The 23100-nt window shown below is 39.6% G+C and overlaps 2 protein-coding genes across 4 annotated transcripts in view; both read right to left on the bottom strand.

The window, feature by feature from the left end:
• LOC113581173 (fibrillin-2) overlaps window positions 1-12559 on the bottom strand; it is a 61928-nt gene extending 49369 nt beyond the window's left edge. For 2 of the 3 annotated variants that reach the window (XM_027016129.2, XM_027016130.2), the window contains exons 1-6: window positions 11952-12559; window positions 10426-10508; window positions 9558-9656; window positions 9055-9150; window positions 6552-6647; window positions 2887-3084 (exon numbers count right to left, since the gene is read on the bottom strand). In XM_027016129.2, coding sequence (XP_026871930.2) covers window positions 2887-3084; window positions 6552-6647; window positions 9055-9150; window positions 9558-9656; window positions 10426-10508; window positions 11952-12154 — 775 coding nt within the window. In that variant the 5' untranslated portion in view covers window positions 12155-12559. The remainder of the gene's footprint in view (window positions 1-2886; window positions 3085-6551; window positions 6648-9054; window positions 9151-9557; window positions 9657-10425; window positions 10509-11951) is intronic. The other variant, XM_027016131.2, reaches the window with a different exon arrangement.
• A 765-nt stretch (window positions 12560-13324) lies between these two features.
• Window positions 13325-23051, bottom strand: LOC113581167 (long-chain fatty acid transport protein 6). The gene is made up of 10 exons (XM_027016120.2): window positions 22511-23051; window positions 21562-21768; window positions 20664-20822; window positions 19594-19718; window positions 19155-19349; window positions 18828-18918; window positions 18534-18732; window positions 16036-16133; window positions 15432-15562; window positions 13325-15099 (listed from the first exon to the last, which is right to left on the bottom strand). Exons 1-10 carry the CDS (start codon window positions 22986-22988, stop codon window positions 14923-14925), a joined length of 1860 nt encoding a protein of 619 aa, XP_026871921.2. The 5' UTR covers window positions 22989-23051; the 3' UTR covers window positions 13325-14922.
• Between the last annotated feature and the right edge of the window lie 49 nt (window positions 23052-23100).

Here is a 23100-nt window from a genome sequence, read left to right as displayed (position 1 = left end):
GTGGAACCAAGACCAAAATCATTTTATGACTTTATTTTTGCCTGGTTTGACATAAAAGAAGGTAAAAGGCTGGGTGTAAAACATCCTTGCTGTAGGTGGGTTATTTGGGTGTGACTCTCTTGTAAGTGGGTTCTTTATTAAAGTGTTGGAATGTGATGTAGGTCAAAGTTATTCCAGATGGGCCAATAGTGCCAATGGTTGTGATAAGGCTTGTAGGAAGAAGAAAGTGTCTCAGGATGCAGTGCAGCTCTGGGCACTAAGTTGTTACAGTATGCTTATCATCCCCTTTGAAAGCCAAGCCAAGGTCTATATGGGGGGTATCAAAGGTCCAGGCCTCTCATTGGTACTGAACATCAAAAGCATGACAGGTGCCAATATAATACTTGCCACGTATAAAAGTGGATTTCACCTTGGTCACTGCATGTTGCTACCGGCTACTAGAACCTGGAGCTTGTACTGGGCACTTAATCACTAATGATACATTTAAATGACGCTCTCAGAGATGAAGACCTGCTGTCAAACCAATATTTCATTACTGAAGTGAACAGATGCTCAATGTAGAGCATTTGTTTTGTTGGATTTATTTATTTATTTTATCTGAGCCATTCTGTTTGAATCTAGTGAGACCACTTGCCAATAACTGAGATTTGTTTGCTTAAATTAACATCCAGAGAATACTAATTCCATTGGTGTCACCTCATGTGAGTGGATCAAGGACAGCACAAAGATTCAACATGGAACTAATACAAACAAGCATGAAAAGCTTTTAAAAAATATTGTGCTATGAAAGAAAAAAAATCGGAGAAAGGGCTTGGAGTTCAGAACATTGTCTCTCGACAAACAAGATGATCTAATGCTGGCTTTTACATTCAGATTGTGTCCTGTGCGTGGAGTGACTGCAGCAGAGACTCCCAATCAGTGTCAGCGTGGTAGGAGGTCAGATGGAAGCCCAAGCTGACTCCGACACGCTGGCTCCTCCAGCTGTCGCAGGGGACTCACAAAGCCTGGCCTGTGCTTCTACTTTGGGCACAGGATATCCACTCAAAGCTCCCTAGGAATCCTACTTCTCTGAAGTCGAATGGAGATTTAGAGCAGAGTGTGTCAGAGAGACATGCCCCAGGCCAGCCTGTATATTACACCCATACTCACCATAAAACCATATGTAGCATCAGAACACGCGAAGCACGTCAGACCGCATGTCCTCATAGCTTAGGCTCATGATACGCCTAATACTGTACGTCTGCTCTGTTTCCCTCTGTTGGGCTCGAAGAGCATGAGACCACATTGCCATGCTTCCTGTCAGAAGCCTTGAAGTTCTGTGTCCTGAATATAAAAATATTCTCTGTGCCATCACAGAGAACACTGAAAGCAGTGGATGCTGTACTAATTGTTTAGTAGCTGGTCTATTGATTTTTTTAAATTCTCTGCGGAGGAGCTTAGCTTGATATTCTTGGTTATGCGCAAAAGCGACAGTCAAGGTTTTTCAGCCGAGTTGCAGTACCTAGTGCAGCTTCAATATAGAGCACTTGAATATCATATCTTGTAATATCTCTACACACACACACACACACACACATCTATCTATCATATATATGCACACAATTCACAAGATATTACGAATTGTAATGAAGTACAAAAGGTTGCCAGAGAAACAGGGCATTTTGGATGGAGGTCCTTCATCTGCATCTATATATATTGGGGAGGCAGTACTTTGTCATGGCATAGATTCCACTATTTCCACTAGATGTTGAAACTGTTCTGCAGGAATCTTGGCCCTTGCGGTCAGGATAGCTTTTCATAGTTGCCGCAAATTGTAAGGAGATTCTGAAATGCTCTGCACATTTAAACCTTTTCTACCTCATCCCAGAGACATTATATAGGATACAATCTGGGGACTGTGAAGGCCAGAAAAGCAAAGAAAACTCATTGTTATTTTCCTGGGACTAATCCATGACTATATGAGCCTTGTGGCATGGTGCATGATCCTGCTGTGTCCTGCCACAAACAGCTACCATGAGGGGATAAACTTAATCAACCACAGTGCTCAGGTAAGCCCTGCTGTCCAAATGTTCATCCACAGGTCTCAGAAGACAAGGTGTGCCAAGAAAATATTACCCACACCATTACTCTACCTCCACCAGCCTGAACTGTTGACACAGAACAGGAAGGGCTCATCAATTCATGCTGCTTGCGGCAAACTCTGACCCTCCCATCAGCATGGTGCAGACAGAAATCTGGATTCATTTGACCAGGCGATGTTTTTCCACTGCTCAGCGATCCAATTTTTGCACTCTTTTGCCCACTGGAGTCTTGCCTTTCCGTTTCCCTTAGACAGCAATTGGTTGTCTGCTGATATAGCCCATCCTTTCAAGGAAAAGCAAAAGTTGGACACGGTGGTTGTCGCAACAGCAATGTATTTGGTTGCAACTTGCTTGACTGTTTATCAGAATGATTTTTGACATCCTCCTCTGACTCCTTTCTTCAATAAGTTGTTTATGTCAACAGGATTCACTTTCTCTGGATGATTTTCTTGATCACACCATTCTTGGTATACTCTTACACCGATGTATGAGAAAACTCCACAACCTGACAGTTTTTGAAAGGTCGGCCCTGGCTAGATTAGCGCCAATTACATGCCCCATTCAAAGTCACTTAGAATGCTTGATTTTCCTATTCTAATGTGGATTTGCACTGAAACTGATCCTTGGAAAACTTGCTCACCCTGATTTGGTGTAATTTCCATACAGGGAGGCTCCAGACATGAAGAGGCAGGGATGTGTGTGTGTGTGTATGTGTGTGTGTGTGTGTGTGTGTATGTATGTATGTGTGTGTGTGTGTGTCTTCTGTAACTGAGTGGGAGATGAAGTCTGTGGAAAGAGGAGTGACCTTGGCAGGCTCCGGTGCGGATGTTGGGAATGAAACCCCTGCGACAGGGCTGTGGCTGAGCGGGGCATTCCTCACACGGGTGACCCCAGGCTCGGCCCACAGTAGCACAGCACAGCGTCCTGGTGCACACAACGCCGCTCACCTGACCCTGGCACATCCGATTGACCATGCGTGAGAAGCATGGGCCTGTTCGGTAATCTGCAAAGAGAGAGGCACCCACCCCTTAGAAACATCCCTTCTTGTTTTAGACTGTGTGGTGATAAAAGGGTGAATGGTTTCAGTCTTAAACTGTTCTGCATGCAAAGAAAACACCACCAAGGCTGTTGCAGATAAAAAGGTTAAAAAAAAAATTCCCACCAAAAAGAATAGATTAAACTTTGCTTAAAAAAGGGGAGACCATGCCAAGAAATTGATATAAAAAATAATGAAGTCTAAAACGGACGTGTGATCATGACTTTAGATAAAGATTTTGAAGTAATATACTGAAAAATACAAACAAAATCTAAAGCATCACTGAGCAGCAAACAAGCTCAAAGGTAAGAGGATTTAAGAAATGAAGAGATTGCAGTTGAGCTAACACGTTGGCCCCTACACCACAGGATCATTTAAAAACATCAACACATTTTTGGTTGCTGAGTCTTTTACAATAAGCAGGCCCTCTTGGCTCTTCCACACATGCCTCCACTCACTTTTACAGAGGACAGGACAGTGGATGAGCATCTGTGCTGGGACACACCAGGCACTGGCACCATGAGAGCTCTTCTGAACTTTCTCATAAACATTTATATACAAGCTCAGAGGCCACTATGGGGAGAGCTCAGAAAGGCAGTTGAACCAGGACGTAAGAGTCTCATGGCCAAAAAGCTGACTTAACACAGATAAGTGATTGTGCAGCTAATGCATGATGTTCACTATTAGTGAAGTTATCCAATTAAACATGCATAGAAATAAACTCCATGTGTCACATCGCCCTGATCTTTGAATCTAGGCGTCACATATTTTTAAGTGTTGGCTGCATAACGCATCAGGATTACCTTGAACTTCTGCTGAATTTGGATCATCAGGAACAGTCCTCAAAATTGTCAAACTTGTATTAGTAGTGATGTTAGATCAACCCATCCTGGCTCACATATGCTTCAGGACAAGGCAAGTTTCTGAATTATCCACATAAATTCTAGCGTTCCACTCATAACTGAATCAAATCTGCTGCTGGGTCAGAATCAGCAGAGAGGCATGTCTGCAGCCTCCTACTCAACTTCACATGTGGAAAACCTAATTATTTGTACAAGCTGCTAAATCCATTCTGTGCCGTAGTTCTGCCCAGCACATTACATATGGACTTCAGCAAGCAGCATGTGTTCTGCATTAGAAAACAGTAGGCCTTCCATTGTACCGTGTGCTACACCAGTTCTGCCAGCTTGAAAGTACTGCTACACCTTCACTTCATGCCATCGTCTTACAAGTTTAAAAGCATCTCAGGAGCTTCGGTTTTTCCATCTCTGGTGAGTAATGTTGCTTTTTTAATATATGCCAAAATGTTTTTATCTAAAATATTTAAATGGTAAAAACTGTGCTATTAAGTGATTTGCCTTAGACAAGAATGAGTGAGGCTCAGAGGCTCATTATCCAATGACCAGAATGTTCACCAAATTTTGGATGAATGTTTACATAAATGTTTTCTAAATACACTTTAGGGCAGACTTCCATGAAGTAATGGATGTAGATTTTGAGATGTTTGCTATATGTCAGAGTCAATCTCGCTATAAAGTAACTAAAATCATACCTTATGCTCTCTCAAGACCCTTTTATTATATCCCTGTAATAATGTTTTAACCTTTCTGCACTACAGCTTGTATACTTCAACTATCTAAATTAGGGTATTTAAATCGACATATTCTACAGATTCGAAAAGTTAGACTAGGGTTGCCTAATCTTGCAGCACCAGAAACCAGGCCAGTTTGGGATTTCCCTGCTCCATCACACCAACTAAGTAGTTAGCTGATGAGTTGTCTCTGAGCAGGCAAATCAGAAAAACTATGTTGAACTCCAGCTCTCCAGGTGCTTCTGTATAATACTGCATATAATACAACAATCAATGTTGTAATAAACCCCGTAGCCTCAGATTCAAGATCTTAAAATTATTTTTAGCAAAGGTCTCTTGTCCTCATACAAACTTTCTCATACTCATGCTCAAATGTAGATTCTATTTTTTCTTACATAATGTCTTGCTCATTCTTTCATACAAAATGGTGGTGATGGCTAACAGCAGAACCAGCGATGGCCACAGCCTGATGTGAAGATCAATGTGCAAACCTGAAAAGCATTCCTGCTTCTTTGATTAGAGGGGGTGTGATAACAGACACTGGACGCCTTTAGAAGGCCTGCACTATAAAATCATTCAATATCCCTTCCTCTGTACCTGCCAGCCAAAGACATTTCTCTTTAAAAGGGGTCAGCAGGTAAAACAGACACACTCCACATATGGAGTGATGCACTTGTCTGGACATGAGTGACAGAGGTAGACATAAAACTTAAAGGAGGAGGTTCTCCCATCCTGGTGGGCTGGTCGACACTGCTCCACCTGTCAGCTACAGCATTATCGAGCCCTGAAAACACCCAGCATTTTGGTTCTCACCCAGCAGTGTAAAATTCAACACTGCAGAGTTCACCATCTGCTCCCACTTACGCCTTACTTCTGATGTCTTTCCCAGATGCACACACACACACACACACACACACACACACACACACACACACACACACACACACACACACACACACACACAGGCACAAGGACAGATAAATGTAAATATAACTTTCATTTGTAGGCTTGACACATTGCTGCTGAAGATGTGACAACACCTGTGACTCATCCATCTAAACAATTTGCTCAGGATTGTGTGTGTGGGTGTGGGTGCATGTGTGTGGGTGTGTGCACGCACATGAGAGAGCAAGAGAGAGAGACAGACATTCTTGGATTATTAGTATTAACATATGGGCAAGCAGACAGTTGAGCTGATGTGTTAAATGCTATCTGAGCTAAGTATCACGAGTCAAATTCTTTTTCTTAAACAGGAATTAAACTAAAAACCTAATCACCTAAAAGGTAACTGCCAAGTCAATAAACAATACTGCTTGTTTTTTTTTGTTTTTTTTACTATTATTATTACATACCTATTTTCCATGCACTCACTCTTCCCAGCATATTTAACATCCTGACTGAAATATGATTTTAATCATGATGTTTATACATTATGCATTGGTAGCTAAGATCCAGTTCATATCTATAACAGTTAACCTGCTACAACAACCATGGACAACTATTACTGATGTTTAAACAACCAATTTACCCCACTTGCAAATAAGTAATGTAGACATAACTTTGGAATTAAATTCAAAATTAGGATCAATATAAGGTGCACGTAAATTAAGTCAGTATGTAAAGTGCCAAGCCGTGTTCAAACAGCCCTCTCCCCAGGTAAAGTGCAAAGCGGGGCCTGTAGAAGTGGAAAGCAGCGTGACAACTCTCTCTGCCTGCTGGTCGCGGCAGCACATTCCACAGAGCGAGTGGACGGGTCGTGTGAAGAGTGAAAGAGAGGGCAACAGGAGAGTACACCTCTGCCGGAACAAAGTCGAGGCAAGGTACTGAACCGGTCAGCCGTTACCTCGTTCACACTGTGGGCCCGTGAAGCCATACCCACACGCGCAGCGGTTGGGGCCAGTGCAGCGTCCCCCATTCTGACACTTCTTCTCGCACACAGCTGAAACATAAACCAGAGAGCCCTTTTCGTTAGTGCCGAATCCCACGTTTAAGTACAAAGCTCAGAATGTACAAACGAGAGGGGTGACATAGAGTTATTGGCCAACACTAACCCCTGTTAACCCAGGAATGTTATGGAGTTGGGCTTGTTAATGCCAACTCAACTTAGGTCAAAATTCTATAAAACCCAACTTAACAACTTCCCAGATGAAGAGGTATACGAAGCCATGATGTTAATAGATAATAGACAACCAGTAAACACAGTGGCATTAAGCAGTCCCCAGCATGATGGGTATACATTGCCTTTGATATGTTGCTCTTTGACACGTTGATACAGTATTTAGAACTGGAAATGATTTCTGGCTGCTTGCACATTCTTTAAAAAAAAATTGCACTGTCCACCTACATTCTATTAAGCTCGGGCAATACCATCCAAACTCTTTATCTACTGTTGGTATTCATTTAAAAATGAAACTGAGAGAAGTGGGTTAGTCACACACAGACACATAATCAGCCGAGAAAGGCTGCTTTCTTTCTTGTTCTAATGTTGAAATTGAGTCAGCTTGACCAGTCCATTGTGATGCACCACTAAAAAGCTGGTGTTCTAAGAAATGAAGTGCCGAGCTTAAGATGTTATCAGATCAAGTCATTTAACTTTACGGGACACCTCTGGCCCAGGAAACCATACACAGAAACAGGAAAGTAATATTGAAGATTAACTGAATTTATAAGTGGAGCTCTGGGGATTCCATTAAGGTCTAATTTAGTGGTCTGTCTAACAGAGTGAACAGATTTAGATCTGTGCACCCTCAACCTCTTTCCCATATTTCTGAAACAGAAAGCCAGAACAGCAAAGCTGGTTCCCACGGCCTTTCCTCTGTTTCAGCGACTAGTACTACCCTTCACTTAGAGGTTCTCAAAGTGATTTAAACCTTTCAAAAACTGAGAAATGCAGGTGGCACTATAGATAACTGCAGCTAAATTCCAGAAGGTGCGGTTTATGACATGACAAGACCCTACAAGAGCCAGAAATCGATTCATTGCTGGTGTCAATTTTTACTGCTCAGTGATTCCACTCTCCCTTCCTGTTTGCTACTGGGACAACTCACATTCTCTGGTCTCTACGTTTACATGGAAAACTCCATATGAACTTATATCTCAGTCTTGAAGCATAATAAGTCATTTCATAATCCCTCATTACTACTGAGTTTTAAGCTCCGCTATTGGCCATTTCTCTTACATCTGCTCTGAATATCACAAATGTAGTGGCTTACCCAGAGAGACTACAAGATTCAGTTTACTCAGACTTCAGAATCTCCAGTTTATGCTTAAGAGCGTCCCTCTACTGGCTTCAACCTTTCAGTCTCCCGACAAATCGTCTTATGCACACCGTTATCCATACAAGGCATCTGCCTGACATGACACCAACCACTTTAGAGCAAACAACTTTTACCTACACTCATTCTGCACTTTATTAGGCACACCTATCCTAAAAGTCTTTGCATTTCCTTTTTCAGTAGTATCGAAACCCCTCTCAGTCAAACATGTCTGGTGTAGATGTTTAGTGTAATTTGTTTGGACGTAGAATGCAGTAAGATGAGTAGCTCCTCCATAAATCCAGATAACTGTCTGACTCATGTTACATTTTTTTCATAGGATTTACCTCACTCCTAAAAGGCGTCACTCAATGAAACGTATATCACCTCTGTACTGAAAGCTGTTCTCTGGGTTGCCCTCGCCCTTTCATTCACATGTACTTGGAATATGCTGAAGTGACAAAATTCTTGAAGACAGGCCATCTTCCAAGCTGAGCAATGTTCTTGATATTCCATTTACCCCATGGCTCTTCTTTTTAATGATGATTCCTGTTTGAACCTTTCATTACAGCTGAGGTGAAGAATGCTAGCCAAAAACTTGCCTGTAATGGTCTGGCAATGTCCTCACTTGCTTAACTGGTCACATCGGATTAATTCGTTTACAAATATTATTCACATGGAATGGTCTCTTACTGGAAAACTCTTCTGACCTGGTACTTGGCAGCCCTTATCCTATGAACATCCTTTAATAACACTGCTACATTTCCAACTTTCTCTGTCCAAATAGGTTATGAGGTCTCAGTGTAGTGTCTGCACGGTCACCATGATGGCACCTAGAGTACATTGGGAGGCCTGGGGAATTGCACTTAAAAAAATAGTAAATGCATCTAATTTTTTGCACCTTTGACCACAGTCCTTTGATGTTCTTAATTTTAAATCACAACAATAAATTTCATCAAAAAATGATGGAAAAAATGACATGCAAGTATAAACATGCATTCATAAGCAAGTTACTACTGGTGGTATTACTGTTATTATCCTTACTAGCATGAATTCTAGCCTATTCTAGCATGGTTGGTTAGAGGCACTCACGCTGTCCACAGTAGGTTCCTGTGTAGCCTTTCTGACACTGGCAGTGGTCCGCCACACACAGTCCTCCATTCATACACCTGATGCTACACGGGTGGGCTGCAGCACAGAAAAAAACGTGAGACCCTGTACAACTAGGACAGTTCAGCACAGAAAAAAACATGAGACCCTGTGCACCCAGGGCAATTTAGCACAGAAAAAAACGTGAGACTCTGTGCACCCATGAAAATCCATCACAGAAAAGACGTGAGACACTGTGCACCCAGGACAATTCAGATGTTGATGATGTTGCATGCTAATCCACCTGCAGCCTGAAAAACTGCAGAATGTCCTGTGGGACAGCAGCCCCTTCCAAGCAAGTGCGTTTAAAACCAAGATCTTAAAGCTGCTCAAAAATAAGTTATTCAGATTGCATGATTGAATACCTTAAACAGGATTTTATCGTCCCTTTTTCCACTTCAAATCTAAAGTTAAACTGAAGTAAAGGAGAAAGGGATGAAGCTTACAGGACTTGGCAGCACAGGATGGGGCGATTTGACCACTGGGGCACAAACAGATGTTGGGCCTGGAACAGAAGCCATCACCACAGTTGTTGCGGCATATGGCTGGAAAGTGGCAAGATGAAAGGGCAAAATATTAATGCAATAGCCATTACTTCACTTTTGCAGAAAAGCAAGGCTGATAAGAAATGGGTGAATAATTCATATCAGATTATATTAAGAATGTCATTAAACCAAAAGGAATAAGAATTACATGCACCATATGCAATCTTGCACTGCGAGCCAAGAGAAGACAACTTGAGAGACCTAATCAGCAGCTGATATGATATATCTGATATCATATGTTGGGCATGTGTATGCATCAAGGTGGAACAATCCAGAGTCTATATTTAGCAAAAGTGAACAAAACCTGCACTACACTCTATCAAAAATAATGGGCATTTTTAAGGTGCAATATGTTTATAATGTAATGCATTTATTGATAATGAAGAACAAGGCTGTAGAAACCACTTAAACTCTAGGTAATGTTTAGCAATGCCTGTTTACATGTTGAACCCTTGTTTATTGACAAATTAGCACATGATAGGCTCTTAGTGAGGAATGATGGAGCCCTGTCATGTGTTATTAGGTAAATGTGTTATTTGCTATTCTTACCCAGTCATCCTTTAAATGCATCAATTCCATTTTATATTTACTTATAAATATAATCTCAGTATGTGTTTTTTTCGTGAAATGGCATGACTAGGCACCTCCCCACTACAAGGACAGTCGGCAAGATAGTGAAACAAAAAAAAAAAAGAAGTGTGCAAGGTTCCCACCAACCACCCCAGCACACAGACCATTTATCACATGGAGCATCCGGCACATTACTTACGCACAATACACTGGTTTCCGCCAGGCAAAGTCTTCCAGCCTGGACAGCAGTACGAGTGTAAACGGGATCCACACACATTCGGCCTGTAGAAAAATGTGGAGAGTATGGTGTAAAACTCAGAATTGTCACCATCTCCACTTTAGAATATGCCATTGACTTCCCGTTCATGTAGACATGACATATGCTCAGAGCACACTTCTCATCAAAGTGGTGATATTGCTGAATTGCCATATACAAGCGCATCTGCATCAGTTATATTTCACGAAATGAGAAAAGAAATAAAAGCAACTGTGTTTAATTTGTCTTTTCATGAGAGGCTACCACATGCCAATCTTACACAAGTCAGTCTTGTGTAAATAGCATAAGAGGTCTGATGATGAACATTCATTTCCCATTTCCCCTGGATTAAACTCAAAAGAACAAATGGAATGGAGAAAAAATTGGAAAGAAGATGGCAAGCTGGAAAGAGTACTCAACATCGGGTTGTGAGTCACCAAAATGTTTGGCATGCACTGATCAGGCCAAGTGTCGCGAAGCAGTGTTATTGGTCCACATTTTTGCTCCATCTCACCTCCCAACGTGCTTAACCAAGCCATTAAGAACACTAAATAGCTGGTACATGTGCACTGCAATCTAGGTTACATCAAAAAGGGTAGGTATGGAAGGTCCTGATGACTGCACTGAGAAATGCTGGTCTATAGGCTAAGTTGTCAAAGTTCTTCAATGTTGCACCCATCTGCCCCAACCCTAACACTATAATGCACATCTGTTGATACCCTTCATGCACAAATAAAGGTATTTAAAAATCATAACCAAGCTGGTACCTGCATTACCAGAGAAGGAAGTTTTGTGTATTTGTAAGATTTTTTTTTCTTTCTAAATTCACCACATATCAGAAGCTAAAGCAATGAAAAACTGAAGTTGCAATACATTTACATTAATGAATGTGGATCTGCTTTAAGATGGAATGAGAAAATAAGGCAGGTTCTCAAGAACCAGCATTCTTTTACAAGGGTACACAGATGCTGGAACAAATAAGACAGGGTTAAGCCAAACGTATCCGTTTTCTGAAATTCAAGTCAAATTGTTTCTTGCCTGCCATGACAATGACATAGGAGGACAGGAAGCACTAATTCATTTCTCTTGGTTGGGACTACATGGGGCAAATACTTTTTACTTCCTCTACCTTGGATATTAGTATTTAGTTTTGGCATTATTATACTTCCTATTTCTTCCTGCTGCTGTTGTTACAAGGTGTTTATCATCATTATTATCAGAAGTTTTAATACTCAGTTGTCAATAGGTAAACTGTTTCAATATCATTCGTTATATCACTCATTATATCACTTGAATAATTAGTTATCATAGGATATAAAGATATTTTATTTTTAATTTTTAAAAAAAAAAACATTTTTTGTAGTAATTAAAGAAAATCAATTATATTTATATCACAAATAAACATAATCGTTGCTTTATTGGCTAGCTCACGAATTTGTTCCATGATCAGCGTTAGTAAAGCCACTCACCCTCTCAAAGACTCTTGTTTTCCGCGTCTCCTCACCCGACTCGCAGTTGTTTGCGAGCTACCCACCTGAAGCTGAGCTCTCCCGTCTTTACCAGGGATCTCCCCGGCTACCTTCACCATCATAATCCCAAACAGCGCCACATATCCCGCCAAGCACAATAACATATTCTGCGACGACATCTTAAAACTTTCTCTCATGCACATTCGTAGAGGTGAAAATGCAAAAAAAAGGAATAAGGTCAGAGTAACTAAATCAAGTCCATTTTGTCTTCAGAAATGAGAAACTTCCGTCAACAAATAAATACAACAACGCATGAACAGACTTTGGCGCATATCTTGATGGAGTATAATTTAAAAGTTTGAGAAAATGCAAAACTGGGGTCCTTGGTTTTTTTTTTTTCTCCAGTCATAAGTGAGGAGGCAGCTCTTGCTTCCCCAGTTCAGTGTATCACGCTCCTAGAAGTACTGTGAGACTGGAATGTCTTCGCGTACAAGTCGTAGCAAACAGGTATACCCAAAAAGGCAAATGATGCTGTGCGACCACCCTCACGACTTAAGTCATTTCCAAAAGAACCAAACCCATTGTATCTTGCCTTCAGCACGTTTGAATGGTTTCTCGACTGTGACAAGCTAATGTGCTATTTTTAGCCCAAATTTATGTAATAGGCTACGCCGCCGCTTAATATAGTTTAAGATATCGCTATCTAAAAATGTCGAGAGCTTTTAACTTTAATAGCAATCACGAGAAAGTTTTTGTTCCTGTGTTTATTTTACTGTGAGGCGTAACTTTAGGTAATTTGGAAGTTTGGTCATAATTCTAGAGGACAAATTGTACACTTCAGCTGTATAAAATTACGTTTTGTTTACTGATTTGGTGCAGGCTGATCTCAAAAATCACTTTCATTTTTAAATACATTAATTGATATTCTGCCAGAAAAAAACAAACAAAACAAACATGTAAAACATGCAATTTAGGATAGGCTACTCATTTTTCATTCCACAATTGTCGACTGTCTGGATTTCCGTTCATAACAGTAAAGATGTGTCCTCTTTGGAAAGCTAAAAGCGAATGTTCAATAACTGTTTTGCCTGGCTAAATTTTGCCTCTTGATTTAAACAAATTTCGTAGTTTAAAGCTTCGTTAGCGTTCTATAGTTTATTACATCTTAGTGTCTTAATATGTTTCCGTTTACAAACCAGTATATCTTTGCTGACCTCTAGTGGGGGATGGTTTCATTAACTAGGACGTTTTTGGCGGTAACCAAAAAAATCGATTTAGTACAAAATTCTGAAACAACCGGCAAATTTGTGTTCAGTATAATGGCTGTTACATAATGTGAAGAAGAATCATTGGGGGGAAATGATTTTGTTTGGTTTTGTTTTTTTAATGCAAGATTCACTGTTCAGTTTGTAGGACAATGGGTTTTGTTTTTTCAGCACTCAACCAAAGGTTGGGGTGATATAGACAAAGTTAGAAATTATAAAGTTAAAAAACAACCCCATAGTCATTGTTTCAAAACCACTTTAACCTTCTAGTCATTGTATCATTTAAAATTACTGGGTTGGAGTTCAGGCTAAAAACAAGAAAACCTGTCAAAGACTTGCAAATGTGTCACTGTACAAACATAAGCAATTCAGCAGTATTGATCTAATAAAGCCTAGTAGCCTATATTACATTTTATTTAACACATTGCTCCCTGATTTAATACTAAGATGGGCCAACAGTGTTCTGATGCACTTTAAAAACAGTTACAGTTCATAGTGTAATGTATAATGTATATTTGTTTGCAAATGTAAATATGTCCCAACAATTCATCCAAAAACATAATAGAATCCAATGCTCAGATTTCCAGGAATGAAAATTTCAAAATTTAGCAGCAAAAAGAAGTTACAGCAGTTATAATTTCTTTTATACAGCTCTGGAAATGTATGCATAATTGTCAATTCCCCCACTGGTCTCCACCCACCTTCCAGTACTGCCTTTTGATCACTGGCCACACCCCCTCACCTGTCTCTAATTGTCTTCCCTTATTTAAAGCCCCATTTGTTACCTTTTGCAAAGTCTTTTGTATTTTGCTGTAAGTATTATGTCACTTAGTTTCTTATTGCCTTCTCTGTCCAATCTCTTCTTTGGATAACCCTACCTGCTGTTTGCTTATCGCCTGATTATCTGCTGGTTAACTGATTGTGAGGTTGTCTGCCCCTTCAGTAATATCTGCATTTTGTGACTGTATCCTGTTTGCAAGTACCATTTTATGATTGTTTTTCTTTTCATGTAAACAACTGTGAATTACTAAGATTTGAACTTACAAATGAATCAGTACAAGTAAACCCTTTTTAACTTTAACCTTTTTAAAAACAGTGATCTGAAAATGATGTATTTAAGCATTTCTTTTTGCTTGTCCAGATCTTTTATACTTTAATAAAATACACCCACCATGAAGAAACTAGCCAATCAACTCCTGTTAATAATGACCAGGCTAGAATCCATGCTGTATAAAAGATGAGTTTTTCACTACCAGTTCACTTCAAAAAAATATTGAAAAACATAATGCACATATCATGCCCATAACATAAAAAGAACAAACTATAAAATTACCCATATTTGTTCTTTACAAAAGGTAGCATTACAAGTATTTACATAGCAGGTAGCACCAGTTAAACACTAATACATTTTAAAATCAACTAAAGAAAGACTGAAGCAGTATATTTGACTTAAAACCTACAGGGAACCTGCCTGAAGATGCTGAATTAACTATCGATTAAAATGCCGATAAACATTTTATCAGCCTTTAAAGTCAAAGTTAATATATTAAAACAAAAATAAATTAGCTTTTAAACTGAAACCCTGAAAAGTAAGAGTAAAATTATAATTCCCAGTATCATTCCCTGTATTGGAAAAAAAACAACAACAAACCATCAAGCAGACACCAATTTCTCCAAATTCTTTCTCTGGCTGTTAGATGACTCATTCAGAGTCTTATTTGGCCTGAAACAATGTCATCATATACATGCTGGGTGAGAGGGACATAAGTTTTCTTGTAACTGTCCAGGAAGTAGAGTGGCTCTTGGATAGTGCGTGGGCAGAAGCCATCCTCTACAAGCTCCTTTTTTTGCTGCTTAAAGGTCTCGGTCACGTCCAAGGACGTCTGTGAGAAGAAGAATGGCAGAGTTCAGAGGCCATCTGCCAGGTTAAACTAGACGGGCTCAATGCAAAAATAGTGAAAACCGACAAAAATAAGTTTTTGGATAAATTAAGTATGCAGCAAAGTTTGGAGTAACTGCTAGGCATATACATCACAATTATAATAATACACTGTACAAAGGAGGGCAAAGGTGTCTCATTAATTATACACTGGTCTATTTAGACTTGAAAGCAGTCATCACACCAATTTAATTGACTCAATAATTGATAATGGTAATAGGATTAGCATAAGAGAATGGTTTTCCCTTTGGAGTTTTCCTTCCATTCTGCTCTTACCTGGAGTCTTAAAAACCAGGGCCAGGAGTATGCAGGGAGGTTCTGTAGCAAATGGTTGTAGAGGCTTTCTCCATCCAGTTCACAACCTTCCTTAAGAACTAGAGCAGCCATCCCTGCTCTGCCTTCATAACCTGAGTATGGACAGCAAAGATTAACAAGGTACACAATAGACTACTGTAGGTTTTTCTCATTTGAAACTAATATCAGCTAAATTAGTTACATACATAATGTGGTTTTATCAAAATGGAAATGCATGTACACTGAATCCATCTGTTTCTACTATTTGGCACATAAAATTGTCTAAAGATGCTCAGGTTTTACATGGTGAAAATACAGGCCTGATGCTACTGGAAGTTGCCTTTTTTGCTAATTTGAGTTAAGTCTGGCTTTGATTCTAATGGTTTGGGTATGAATACTAGCACTTAACCTCTCCTCTTTGCTAATATATTGAACATGGTTTTTTTTTCAGAATTAAACACAGTAAAAAGGAAACACCTAATAAAAACCCCGCTATTCATATGGAAACTGTTAAATTCTATTTTGGCTCAGCTTCACAGCAACATGAGTGATTTCTTAATTAAAGGCCAAAGAGGACTTCAATCACCTGGCACAGTGACACCATAGACATTTACTTCCTGCAGGAAATCCAAACAGCCTAAAATTTCTGACACCTCCGTTGTGGCCACATTCTCTCCTTTCCATCTGTTAACCAAATAGAAACATTTTATTTTGATTATTCTAGTATCTTGACACACACACACACACACACACACATATAAACAAAAACAACTTGTGTGTAGACTTAGTGTAGGGACTATAATTAACGCACAAGCATTTTACTGATTAAAATGATTGGTTGATTTGTGAAAAAGAACAAACGTGGAACAACTTGCAATACCTGAATGGGATTGAAGTTAGGGTTGCAACTCTTAAAGAAAACACTAGATGGCAATATTTATTATGTTTAACACCTCTCACTGAATTAACTGTACAGTTCATTTAACATTAATTATGAAACTTCATGTATTCAGGCCATATGTAATTGCAAGCATCTTAGTGATGGTCTGGACTGTGAATACTATCTTTAATGCAGTAGTCCTTTATATCCAAATATGCCCTGCTCTTCTGAGAAAGAGACACGGCATTTATGAGACTGATTTTGTTTTCTAACATTTAATTGGGGCTAACACGATTACCAGTAAATGTCTTCCAGTTTCCACCAAACCACCATTTCTGCAGATATTTTATAATTTGCCATATCAGCTTTACCAAGCTCGACCTACATGAAAATCTGACATCATCTTCTGCATTTCATTTAAAATAGACTAGGAAAACTGGGATTCACCTCTTGCATATATGTAATTATCTGGAATGGAGATGATGCGAGGTGCATGATCAAGTTTGATGATTACTGTCTATGCTTATAAAACTTTCTGGGATTATGTTTATCGATAACTATGTAATTTCAGGTATTTTCTCTTTGATCCATAATCCAAACAGTTTGGGGTTTGTATCGTATCACCAGCTTTGTCATTCATATTGAACACTACTAAATATTTATTTATTTTTAAAAAAGCGTCAACTTAACAAAGAATTTATCAGAATTCTTTCTGAAAAGGTCTTACTTTTTTATGGTAGTGCCAAATTTTCCTCTCTCATTAAACACTGCAGTTTCCTATGGAAAAAAATCAGGGCCAAAGGAAGGAAGATTGGGAAGGCAGTTAAGGCCCTTGCTCAGGGGACAGCTATAGTGTGCAAATAGAGTATTCTCATCCATCCTTTTACAGCCATGGGATTTTGGAACAATACAGATTTCTAACCACATTGCTAGCTCCACCCAACCCCTCACCCACTGCCAGACATTTGTGGAAATGGTTAACACGTTTTGTTTTGTTTTTTTCCTTTTAAGATCTTTGAAAATTTGCACATTTCCCTTGAGGGAGTAAAAAAACAGCAGTAAAATTCCCTTTCTCTAGGAGTGTTGGCCTACGTTGATTCATTTCGTCCCACAGTTAATAGATGACTGAAATCCCTTTGTGAAACCTCATGGTGTCCACAACCCACCAAACCTGAGCAGGACCAATAACACCAACGTTTTGGCGTCTTCAGTTGACAGCATGCTTGTTAATGTGACTGTTGTTTCTTCAGTCTTGCTGTCACTGTGGCTACTTCACCCATTAACAACAGGGACCTTTCAAGAAGCCTTGAAGGGGGCTCTCAGTCAACCTCCCCTAAAGTACACTAGTCTGTATTGATAGGTCATCCCAGGGAGGGGCTCCGAGGGGTTGAGGGTCTTGCATCACTTCTGTTACTCTCATGAATGGAGGCAGCCTAGCTCTTGGCCGGGATCTTCAGTGGCCCTGCCAGAATCGATTAGTCTCGGCCAGGGTTTCCACCAGACTGGAGGGGTTCTGTACGAACCATTCTTATCAAGCTGCGCTCATTCACACAAGGGCTTGAATCAGGGACCATCAACAGAAAGGGCGGTGGCACTGGGCATGCTGCGAGGTGCTAGCAAAGGTCTCAACACTGAGGAATGACTGGGCATTAATCTTACATTCAACGCTTCTGCTAAACACAGAATGACACACAACACAGTGAGCAGAGAACTCGGTGAGAAATGGTTCCCTGGATGTTCTGCTTTGTTTTCATAAACAACATCTAGGAACAAAAATCTAGACTAGGATTTGAGGGATGGAAATAAAAATGTATTTGAGATGTGATACAATGGAAGATTTCTTCTTTTTCTTAGCAATTTTCAGCACAGCAGTGTCTGAAATTCAAGCCAGATCTCTTTAAGTTTATTGAATAGAACAGTGTTTCCCAAACCCAGTCTAACTCATCAGCTAACTAATAGGACATTATACATTTAACAGGGGGTATACCAAAATGCTCCACAAAATATTGAATGGCAGTGCAAAAGTACTTCAGAATGTGAAATGGAAAACACAGAGCTAAGCTACCAATGTTTTTTGACTGAAAGTGGCCTGATTCCACTTCAAAAACATCAGATAATACTATGTGAAAATTCGTAAGTGTATCTTAGACCTGCTAGTCATTTTAAAAAGCACGGGAGTGTCAGGCTTTTTTTCCCCCCAATACCTGAATGTGTCTCCAGTCCTGTCTTTGAAGTAGACAAAGTCCCTGTGGTCCTGAAGCATGAGATCTCCAGTGTTGAAATACACATCACCATCTTTAAAGACATCTCTCAGCAACTTCTTTTCAGTCATGGCTTTGTTTCCCACATACCCAAGAAAAGGGTTGGTGAAAGAGAGCGGGGCAACCAGCAAGCCTGTTTCACCTGAAGCAAAAGAAGGTTATTATCAAACTACAATATATGACTTTGACCCTCAAAGTTTGTGCAGGAACATAGTCATAGTTTTACAAGCTTCTCACCTTTATTTACTACCACACAGCGTCCTGTATTTGTTCGGACAGGTTCGCATGTTTCTGGGTGACATTTCAAAAGCTCAAATGGTAGACTAACCTTCAATATAGAAAACAGAAATAAAATGTTATTGTGGACGCTTCAGATCAGACATCACAAACATTTACATTAAGCTACAATTTTCAAACATTATTATAACTTCAGAAATAGTATGTTATAAAGAATCCAGCAGAAGATAACAACATAATTTGAACTGCTCACTAGCCATGGTCTTTATTTAAGGAAATTTTCCAGGCAGATTTGGTCAGCCTCAAAGTCTGTAAAATGTCATTAACCTTGTTGAAATAACTGGCTCGTCCAATGGGTCCGATTTCAGTGGTGTAGTTAACAAAGCCAATGCTGGCCTCAGTTAAGCCATACGCTTCGCGTATCTGGATTTTCCCGAAGCGTCGAGAAAACTCCTTCCAGACATCTGCCCTAAGGCCACTCCCTGCAGCAATGCGCACTCTATGAGCCTTCTCTTCTCCAGTCTGTGTACCATTAAACCAGATGAGCAGAAAGAATTAACAAATAAGTGTGGTCTTGAATTAAAAAGCAGCAACGTGTGCAAATTGCACTGAAGGGAAAATCCATATTAAATTATCTAGCAATATAGCAATAAAAATGTATCCTTAAGTGATGCATGGTTAAATAAGAAAACTTACTTGCACTGACACATGCAGTAATAAATATATTACATACATAAAAAATGCATAATAAATGTAATACATCTACCTTGGGTTGATGGACCAAGTATCGGCAGAGTTCCCCAATATACTGAAGCACTGTGACATCATGCTTGATGCAGTCCTTCCAGAACTGGCTAGCAGAAAACTTCTTCTTCAGAACACATGTAGCTCCTAAGACCAAATTTGTAAGCCAAAGAAGTTTAAGCCAAATACTTGTGCACATCAAGCACACTAAAAGCACTATTACATTAATCACTTAAAATCTCAGAGAACAAAAATTTGTGTTTTTATATTTCAACAGAGAGTGTAGAATTATAGGGGGGGACTCCTTTAGTGGCTAAATCTGGTGAACGCTAGTAAGAACTACAAACATTGTTTATGGCAGCTTTAAAGTCAATCAGACTTTACTTTGGAGGCGTGGGCCCTACATGCTTAACTTTATAAAGCTCTTCAACATTTTTCACCCTGGAGGGAGAAAACAATAAAACTATGTTTAAGTTTAAAATCAAGAGAAGCATAAAAATTTAGTAACATTTTAAATGCAAAAAAATGTTAAATGTCCAGATTTCTAGGTTTTAGCATCCTAGAATTTGCTGATGCAAACATTGATATAAAAGAGTAGCAAAACTCTTACAGAAAAAGTTACAGAAACATTTTTGACAGAACACATTAATAACACACTGCAGTCCTGTGGTACAGGAAGCAAGCAAAGCCTTTACTAACTTTACTAACTTATAAAACTTTTACTCCATTTCCCAATTTTAGCTATATACATAGGGACTTCCAGGAATTGTGCATGTTTGTAAATCCATTCGTTACAACAGTTTCCTGAAGACAAGCAACAAAAGATATCCTGTGGGACTTATGCACACAGAACAGTTTCCATAACACTCACAAATTACGGTATACGGCTTTGGACTGATGTAACCAGGGCACCATTAAAACAAAGCAAAGGCGCTGCACATCAACTGACGGGGATCAAATATAAGGCAACATGCATACCTTTAGATGAGGACATGCATAAAAGTAATAACACATTATTAATATTATACCAAAATTATATGCACATCATGATGTAATTACACTGCACATTATCAGCAACCCAAAATTCTGTACCTAAATCAATGCATCCACCAATACCCAGGAGAGAGGCTGCCATATGGTAAAGTGGCAGGGCCATGTAGATCTTGTCATTCTCATTGGCTCCACACAGGCGTAGGAAGGCCATGCTCATCACTGCTTTGATGTGACTGATGCGCGCAGCCTTTGGAAGTCCTACATTACAAAGGAAACATATCAACAGTACTGCAAACTCTGAATTAAACTATGCATAACAAATGTTAATATGAATAAACTTAATACCCAGAGATCACAAATGCTAAAATGTTTTTATAATATACTTAATAAAGATCAAATCTGCATTAACAAAAAGGTTAGGCTGTCAACCCAATTGGTGTCACTGCAGTACAGTTTAGTTTGAATATCTGAACAAAACTACATTTCTGTTCATATTCCTCTTAGTTCTGCATAGCTGCCAATTATTATATTGTCTCATTAAAATACTTTTGGTGTTTCCTAACAATTCTGCAAGCAATTTGGCTGTGCTGAAGCATTGTGTAAAACTCTCAACCTCTCCTGATCTGAATCAGAGTTGCTTACATGCCCACTGAATATCTTGTGCATAGAATTTGTATTGATTCTTTTGGTGCTGTTCACAACAAGCGGATACAATTACACAAGCTGACTGACAAATAAGCATGTTTGAGAAGAATACACAGAAAAACAATAAACATTTTAATAAAGGCCATGCAAGCATTAAACCCACACTCCCCTTCGCCTAGCACACAGTGGAAAGTTTGTGGGCTTCATCTTTTTTTTTTTTTTTTTTTGAATTAGGGTGGGGCTCTGCTGTGTAGCTCTTTTCCATTTCTCCAAAAAGGCCTTAGTGCACAAAATTTCACTAACCAAAACCAGTCTTCCATCCATCAATAAACAGAATGGAGCGGACCAGTACCTGTGGTACCCGAAGTGAAGATTAATAAGAAAGTGGAGCAGAGGTTAGGTGGTGGGATGTCTACTTGTGGCTTCTCTCCTGAGGCCAGCTCTGCTTTGTCAAGCAACGTGTGCACATTCTTATATGAGGCGCTTTCAGCCGTCACCCAGACATCAATAGCACTGTCCAACAGGGCTGGAAGAATGTCGTCCAGGCATTTGATCAAGTCTGGGGGAACAAATGGACACCCAGCATATGAAATACATTATATACATGTACATTAAACATAATTAAATGGCATTAAATATACATGTACATATATTATACAAGGAAACTGAAGTCTCTATTCCCCTCTGCACTGTCCTGTGATCCAGAGGACGTGTGCATGATTACTCTAACCCAATGCATATATTTGAGTTCCCCATGGTGTGCCAAATCTGTCAACTTCATATTTTTATGTAGGGTTTAAGTGTTTTTATTTTGTAACAGACACCCTGTAATGATGCTCATGTAGGAATTTGTCCCATTAAAACTGCATAAACTATGCTTTTCATTCACATGAAATAAGAGTATACAATATCCTAAGTATGAATTTCAGTAATCCACATGTGACGTTTTCATTACATTTTCTAATCAGACTGACAAAGTACAGTCGGCAAACTGCCAGTCACTTTTTTAGTACGACATGTAGATCAAAAAGTAATCCAGAAGACTAAAACGCACCGGAGTTATAGCATTGCCTTTGAAACAACTAACTTTCATCACACAATTCGTTCTTATGTAGCGCACTACAAGATACAACACGATCCTTACATGAGGCCAAATACCACTGGCTGCGGACAGATTCAGTTTGGGGAGCCTGCTACGTGGTAGCCTATATGTTTCGCTTCACGGACAGTTTCCCATCAAAAAACGAGTGCATGAACCTCACAGAACAATTACATCGCGCAAAAGGTTTCGTGACGAATACCTGATCCTACGACGAGACAATTCGCCCCGCAGGTTTGAAAACAATGCAGCAGTGACCTGGATTTGGTGTTAAAGTTAAGGAACGCGACCTCGCAGCCTAGCTGACACAGTCCCAACCAAACGCACACGAAGTCAGGCTCGTTGCTCATCAAAAGAGCAACAATGTCACCATGTTTTAAGCCAGCTTCAGTTTTGAAAACGTTTGCGAATTTGTTGCTCCGTATCTCCACGTCCTTGTAAGTGAAAACTTGATTTTCAAAAACAATGAAAGGCTTTTCGGGGGTCTTCCTTGCCTGGTGAACAAAGCAATCGAGATAGGTGATAATCCCACATTTCATCCTCGCCATAATCGCTTTCCCGACCTTTCGAAACTTTAAACAGTACATCAAGTCATCCCAAAAGTAAGGATAAAATATCTTTTGAAACATCCATAGAGCGGAAAGTCCAGCAAAAAGTAGGGTAAATGTCAAATAAATCATCCTTGTAAGAAAGCCGTGTATTTTTGTTTATGGGAAAGGCGTTGGTAGCCGCTACGTAGTGCAAAGCAGGAATACCCCTTTATTTAAATGCCTACACATTCCATCGCGCATG

Source organism: Electrophorus electricus, chromosome 17, assembly GCF_013358815.1.
Source record: "Electrophorus electricus isolate fEleEle1 chromosome 17, fEleEle1.pri, whole genome shotgun sequence".
Classification (NCBI taxonomy): domain Eukaryota; kingdom Metazoa; phylum Chordata; class Actinopteri; order Gymnotiformes; family Gymnotidae; genus Electrophorus; species Electrophorus electricus.
This window is presented reverse-complemented; position numbering and strand designations above follow the sequence as displayed.